Here is a 7,986-nt window from a genome sequence, read left to right on the forward strand (position 1 = left end):
CACACACACACACACACACACACACACACACACACACACACACACACACACACACACACACACACACACACACAAAGCCCACAGGGTGCTGGTCAGCCTGGTGCCAATTGAATTAAATGTGATACATGTTCTGCACTCAATTATGTTGGTGACAGATATGAGATCAATGCACCGTCACAATCAGTGAGTCAACTCTTGGACTGAAGTATCGAACAGATYTTTTACAAAAATATAAACAGAATCGTTTCTGTTTGTTCAAAGAAACCAGAGGAGAAAAAAACAATAATGTGGAAGTCACACCCTGTGGCTGTGCAGAGAGAGAGGTGTGGAAATCTTTCACTCATCCACAGYTCAGATGTCTCACCTCCACAGTTCATGATTTTCCTGACAGTGGTGGTCGTCAGGATGTTCTTGCTGCGCAGGAAGTCGGCCAGCTGACCGCCGATGGGCACGATGATGGTCATCACCAAGTGTGGGAGAGCAGAGAGGATACCAACCTGCAAATGCACCAAAACACCAAAGAGAGAGAGTCAACACGAAATCATTCATCGGGAATTTTTAGAGCAAAGCATTCCGAAGCTGTGCTGGAAGCTCACCTTGCTTATCTCGAAGCCAAACACTTCTTCAAAATATGCAGGCTGGCTGATCAGCAGCAGGTAAAACGTCCAGCTCCTGCAGAAGTTTGCCACAATGATTGCATAGACGGGCATTGAGGTGAAGAACTTCTTCCAGGGGGTCTTGAATTTCTGGAAAAGAACAGGGAGAACATTCACCCCGGAATTTCAGGCGCAACAACCACCAGACCAGACGAAAGATGAAGACCGCAGAGTTGTACCTCTGAAGGACCCATCAGCTTGGCACTCTCTCCAATGCTCTCCTCGATGTAGCAGCGCTCCTCGTCYGAGATGGAGGGATGTTCGGCTGGGCTTTCATAGGACACCAGAATCCAGAACATGTACCAGAAAATGCCAAAGCACCCTGGAAAACAGAACACATCGCAGATCTTTGGTTAATTATCAGCTGAAGCTCATTTTGACCTCATCAGTGAGCAAAACGCCCGAGAGAATCAWACTCAGACAGGAAAGCGGACTGGATCCAGTTTAGAGGGAAAGATGGGGGATTATTTATCGATGGAGCAAAACAACGGGGATAGAAATCAATGCCCAGTCTGCCCGGATAAATCCATTTGACTTTCACTGGACTCTGGAGCTGTGAAACTCTTAAACGGGCTGAGATATAAGATGTATACATATATTTATTTTCTGTTATGTGACTGGATTGATTACGTCTCATTAGTCAGTCTTACCGTAGACGTAGAACACTGAGGACCATCCTGTGTACTGAACCAGAATCCCGGCCAGAGGCATGGCTATCACAGCACCAGCATAAGAACCTGGAAGGTTAACATGTTTTAGTAAAAATAAATTGAGATTCTGAAGGGTGTATTTTTTATTAATGCAGGGTAAAAAACATGAAACTAGTTGTTTACCACAAAACGAGAGGGTGGCCAGACGACTCCTTTCCAGCGGCGGAGCCCATTTACTCCATATGCCGTGACAGGCCGGGTAGGTCACTCCCTGAGCACCACACAGGAGCAGCTGGATCAGTCGTTTGATCCGAACCGTCACACAAACTCTTCCTTTTGGAAAAGTTTACCTTTTTTTAACTATTTGTTCACTTTTTCATGTTTATAATTTATTTTGGAAATCAAACAACCCAATAATACAGCACAACATCCAGATCAATTGGAAATACTGTGCTAAAACTTTTAGTATTTATTACTTTTATGCATTAATTAATTAAGGGGGGATTATTTGAATTGTTAAACTTCATTTACAACTCCGCCCCCATAGAAATGCATCAAACTCTTTTCAGTTCCTTTAAAAAAAATTTAAACATACTGTATTTTTCTTATGCACTTTTTTAGCTACTGTAGCTTTTATTTAGCTTTAGTTAATTTAGTAAATTTTAGTTTATATGCTACAGATTTGCTAATTTTAGCTTTTAGGCATGTTTGCTCATTTTAGCTCTTTGACACTGTTTATGTTTTTAATAGCAGTTGGTAGCTTTTAGCTATACTGTTAGCTGCAATCTTTGCTACAGTTTTGCTAACATTTGGATTTAGTTATGATTTGCTACTTTCAGAATTTAATGACTGTTTTGCTAATTTAACCTTTCAGTAAGGTTTTAGCTACAGCTAGTTTTTAGATTGAATTGTGATACGCAGTTTTAGCTGTTGTGCTAATTTTATCCATTAGGCTACGTTGTTTAGCTTTTTTAGCTTTTGTCTACAGTTTGGCTAATTTTAGGTAACAGTTTTGCGGATTTCAGCTTCTGTTCTAGTTGTTTGAACGATTCAGTAAATAATTCATTTTTCAACAACTAACAGTAAAGGCTCAGTGTTCGTTTTTATTGTTTATTCTGTTTTATGAGGCCTTGACAACTATTTCACCTTCTTGCTTAATTTAAATCCTGTCTGAGGAAATCTATGGAGAATGAAACACATGTCTGCAACAAAAATCAACTAAACTGAACACTTTCACCTCGATTATCACCAAAACAAACCCGATGAGCTGCTCATCAGCCACTAATCAGAATAAAACATGCAGTTGTAGAAAACAGTTAACCTGTTTTTTTAACAGTTCAGTCTGAAATGGGTTTTTCTTATTTGATCTATTTTACAGAAATACCAAACAAAGCATTCATCTGAGGTGACTGGTGTGTCTTTAATCTGTATTTACATGTAATCCAGGATGCAAAATGAGATGGGAAAAAAAAGGCAGGAATGTCCTTTTCAAGCTGTAGTGGATCAATAAAACTCATCTCACATTTCCTCTGGCTGCAGTCGATGTTACAGTTAAACCAAAGCCTCTGATGCTGAGGACACATTCTGCATGGCTTTTCTTCATGAAATAAACCCTGTTTGACATGTTCAGGTGCTCCTACCTCCACCAGTCCTTGTAATATTCGGACAAATATGACACAGCCGTAGTGGACTCGGGCTGCAGAGGGGATGAACATGTTGAGGGTGGAGGTGAGGACAATGGCTGCACCAAAAACCCTGCAAAATGGAAGCAAAAAAATTATATATTAAAATATATAATTTGTTTAGGTTGCTCTTTTTTTTTTTTTACATATTCTTGTCTTGTGTTTTTGTTTTAGATCCCACTTTTTTTTAAATGAGCCCATCTTTGTTTCTGTTTCGTATTTAAAACCCTTCCATCCACGCAGTTCTGATTGGACCTTCAACATTCAGCTCTTTTGTCGTCAGAGAAATAAATATTTCAACGCCCCTTTAACTGTCGCCAGGCAACGCTGCACCTCTGCTCTGCTGGGGGGGAAATTCATGGAAATCTGTTCATTTTAAACCACATTCAATAAGAAAAAAAAATCATGGTGCTGTTTTTTTTTCAAGGTTTAAAATCATAAAAAACGAGAGAAAAATGTTTAGTTTTTAATTAAAATAAGAATAAACAAATAGCTTTTTTTWATTTTTTGCTCCTGAGCCAAGGCCATCAACACACCGAGCTGTTTCTCATCCTTGCCACGTTCTCCCGCCCCTCTCATCTGCACGCGGGGGGCCAAACCCTAATCCGGTGGAGATTACTGTTGGGCACGAGACCAAATGATTCGATTATTAAAGCCTCTTGTCAATCAACCGGATGAGACAAAACTGAGGGTGATAAAAATCTATTAAAACAAGGGACAGTGTGCAGATTTATGAGCGTCATGTTTGAGTTATTTAATCATCTATTATAATAAAACAAAAATAAATATTAATGTTGGTCTTTTTGTTCATTAGTTTATTTTAAAACCGCACAGGGCCTCGTTTAGGCCTCTGCTGCAGCTTTAAGAGGAATATCTTTATTTTTAATTCACTGCTGAACACCTTTGTCCAAATTTAGCACCTGAATTGAGCGCCGTCATGTTGACTTTACAGCCGGACTTCCATATAAGGTCATAATAATGTGTTGGCAGAGCGCGTGAGAATTAAAGGCTTTCTGGCGCGCAGGGCGGGTCTGGAGTCCATGCCCCGAGAGAAAGCTACAGACCAGACACCCCCCCCCCTCCTCCTCCTCCTCCTCCCCATGGGAGCTCATTAACAGGTGGCAGAAAGCCCTGAAACCCCCTCCACACCCCCACGTCTGTCAGTCTGTCTGCTTCAGATCTGAACCCATCACCCTGTTTTAATACTGATTTATTACTGATCGTTTTATCATACAAACAAAATCTGAATGAAAACGGAAACATAAAAATAAAACCAGTTTTTGCAGCCGCCAGTTTTTTTTTCCTACAATCTGTGGACAAACATGAGATTAAAAATAAATCTAAATGTGTGTTATTTATGAGAACAGACAAGAAGAGGAGGGGTGTGTGTGTGTGTGTGTGTGTGTGTGTGTGGGGGGGGGGGGGGGGGGTCCGACCTGTTTGCTGCCAGCCTGGAGGAGATGTATCCTCCCGGGATTTGTGTCACGATGTACCCCCAGAAAAACGAGCCGTGGATCATCCCCACGGTCTCCGGGTCCCAGTTAAACTTGGCTTTCTGGTGCAGAACAGAGAGAATCAGAATAAAACGAAAACTGAAGAGAAAACGTGACTCTGCAGATTTTTTTACCTCACAAAATCACAACATGTTTATTAATTTATTTCATCAAACGCTCTCATGTCAGTAATCCGGTGATTAAAACCTGACATTTTTAAGACAAGCTTAGAAAGACAGCTTTATTATTTAGTAGAATAAAAAAACATTTAGTTGAATATAAGATTTTAAATGAGCGAATTTGAACATTTTTAGTTTGACATTTTTTGTTCTGAAACGTCATTTTTTACGCCCCTCCCCAAATTTAGCTTTTATGAAACAAGTATTGATTTAAGTGTTTTCACATTGATAATAATCAAGACTTATGATAAATTGTTAAATGTTTTAAAAGTTTTATTTGATCTGCGAATTATTAAGAATTAGCACATGTTTTATGTCAGATTTATTTGCTTTGTGAAAAAAAGAATCACCTAAATTAGTCCTAGTTGTAGCATTTTATTTAGGATAATCAAATAATCTGATTTAGTGTTTTTGAATTTTGTTTATTATTGACCAAACTAAATCAGATGTGCATGGTTTCCACACTTAGCTTCAGAACCACAGATTATTCCAAACCTGACCAATAATCTTATGAACAAAAGCAAATTGACATAAACAGGATGAAGGAATATTTTTTTTATTATTTATTACGTTACTGTGTTTATTATTTGAAACCATACTGGAATATGAAACATTTTAATCGAAATATTTAGATTTCTGCAGCTAATTAAAAACATATCTGCTCTAGTTTGTTGTTTATTTACATTTTATTTTATTTTTTTAAGCCTCCATGGGTCAAGATGGCCCCCAAGGCCTCAAGTAAAACTGGGGCCTTTCTGTTGTTTTTGTGTCAAAAGGACAGCTGAGGCGGTCAGTTTGACCCAAGGACAGCAGCGGGTGTGTGTGTGTGTGTGTGTGTGTGNGGGTTCAACATGGTGGGATCCGCCGCCACACCTCTTTGATGATGATCTTGCCGTTCTGGTGCACGGTGCTGTTGTTGACCATGCTGACGATGGCCACGCCCAGGTTACACCGGATGCCGAAGGAGATGCAGAAGCCCAGGCCGCTCATGATGGCGATGATGTAGCGGCGGGGCAGACCGAAGCACGTGCAGTCGCACAGTGGGGGCTTCTTCTCCGCGGCCTCCCGGGGCCGCCCGTCCTCCGTCAGCTCGATCACCTCCCCGCCTTTCTGCCTTCTCTCTATCACCCTGAAAAATACATTTAATAAATCCAACAACAGCCTAAACTCCACCACAAACCAACCAGAAGCTTTATGATTGGCTTCAAATCATCTGGATGTTATTTTTATTTTTAAAAAATGTGAGGATTTATGGATCAAACAGATTTATTTATATCTTAATCTTTAAGGAGAGTATTCCTCTTTTTCTGTCTCATGGTGCCAATGGTAAACATGGGCAGTGAGTAGAAACAAATGGTGCTCAGAATAAAACAGTGCAATAAATAAAGGAGCATATTATTGGTCTGTAAGTTGGAAAAAAAAGGAGCAAAATGTTTCTGACTGTACCGCATTGCAGCAGCACTTCTGCTCATTAACATTCAGGAACAGAACATGCAGCTGGGCTTCCCTCAAACTCCTCTTTTCTTTTTTTTTCCTCATTCATTGCTGTAAATCTTTTTCTCTCTCTCTTTTGATGCATTTAAATAAAAACGAACATTTTAAACAGCATTTCTGGAATAAAAAGCAACATTTAGGTTGATTTATAAGGATGTGGATAAAGGAAAATTTTGATATTTTTTATGACTTGCTGGGGATTCGTAAGGCCTTTTTTAGCTGCAGAAAAAAAGACATACAGCCACAAAAACTCAAAGAAAATTAAATTCATTGCAACGCATTCTGTACATTTCGGGCTGCAGACGGAGCCAGCCTCACATTTACTTCAGAGAAACCAGAAGAAAACAGCTTCATTCTAAATGTGAAGAAATGTGTTTTTTTTTAACGTGATAAATTTAAAGTGTTTATGTAAAACTCTGCATCTAAACCATGTCTAAACATAAGATGCACCGTCTGCACCTGGATCAGTTCAGGCCCCTGCAGCATCCAGAGGCATCCAAACCCCGCAAACACTTCACGCACGCACGCGCGCACACACACACGAGGGTTACATAATTTTATTCTCACATCCAGAGGCGTGACCAAAGGTCCCCGTTAGCCTTCCGACTTTTTCAGGTGAAGCTTTTGAAGCAAATAATCACAACGAAAAATAATAAAAAATAAATGCATGTTTGTTTTTTTTACCTGTACATCTGACCCAGGGTCTTCCCCGCAAATTCCTTGACCCCCGCCGTGGCTCTCATCTTCATGGACTCCATATCCGGATCGTGCGTGTTTTAATCTTTCTTCCTGTCAGAATGGTCTCACTGTCTCGGCGTCATGTTCCCGCGCAGGATGAAGCCGACTGCAGCGGCTCAAAGAAAAGCAGCGAAGAAGCCGAGGGGCGAGCGGAGGGGCGCGCGCACAGAGGCGACGGTCCTGCAGGCGGCTCTGAGCCCCGCCGAGGAGGGAACGAACAAATAAATAAATATTGAGACCCTGTCACAAGGAAAGAGACTCAGACGCCTTCATCCCGCAGCAGCAGCAGCTCGTCTCCTGCCTGGAGGACAGCAGCTGAACCAAGAGCCATCACGATSAAAAGCCAGCAACTAAAAAGAAAATAATAATAATAAAATAAACCACTTAATGCGCTTAAAAGTAAAGAAAAAAATCAAATGCACATAACAAAAGAGGGAGTTTAGGAGTGTAGATGCAACAAATCAAAGAGGGAGTGAGGCTGTCTGTCTCCTGTGGAGCGCAGGTTCGTCTGACGTCGTGTTTCAGCACCGAGGTCAGCGACAGCAGCAGCAGCTTCGCGCGCAACATCTGGACAGATGCTGCATATGGGCCACAGTCAAAAATATAAATGGATATTTAGATGTGTTCTTTTGTTTAATTTTTTATTTTAAAAGTGGTGGAACCTCATGCAGTCAGTTTATTCCCCCCACTGTTGTTTGTCTATAAAACAAAAATTGCGCTTATTAATCTAGTTTAATTATTATTATTTTTTTAAAACCAAGGACAGTAACCCCTTAAAGATGAAAGCTGCGGCTCTCTCGAGGGCGGTGCTATGGAAACCAAATGAGCACGAGAGCAACCCACCTCCTCCTCCACCTCCTCCTCCTCCTCCTCCTCTCACAAGCGCCTCTCCCCATCGTAGGAATCCATCAATAATTCAAGCATCTCCTCTGTTCTCTCATCCCCCTGACAACCGCATCTTCCCCAGAAGCTTCAGCTTCATTTGAAGCAACGTCCTCATCACATATTATGGAATTTCAAGAAGAATTGCCTGGTGACCATCACTCTGCAGGCCGACATTTACCAGGAAAATCACCACAAACAATAACATAAAC

The 7,986-nt window shown here is 40.9% G+C and overlaps 1 protein-coding gene across 1 annotated transcript; it reads right to left on the reverse strand.

Annotated features, from left to right (window-relative positions):
• Positions 1–364: 364 nt before the first annotated feature.
• LOC106530525 (vesicular glutamate transporter 2.1) lies at positions 365–7,504 on the reverse strand (the record flags this gene model as incomplete). Its single annotated transcript, XM_014026166.1, is given in 9 exon segments — positions 365–497; positions 597–746; positions 836–978; positions 1,307–1,393; positions 1,490–1,577; positions 2,947–3,061; positions 4,425–4,543; positions 5,534–5,789; positions 6,839–7,504. Coding segments are annotated over 9 exon segments (1,165 nt in total), but the record flags the coding sequence as incomplete, so codon positions are not given.
• Positions 7,505–7,986: the final 482 nt, after the last annotated feature.

This window comes from Austrofundulus limnaeus, unplaced genomic scaffold (assembly GCF_001266775.1).
Source record: "Austrofundulus limnaeus strain Quisiro unplaced genomic scaffold, Austrofundulus_limnaeus-1.0 Scaffold5, whole genome shotgun sequence".
Taxonomy (NCBI): domain Eukaryota; kingdom Metazoa; phylum Chordata; class Actinopteri; order Cyprinodontiformes; family Rivulidae; genus Austrofundulus; species Austrofundulus limnaeus.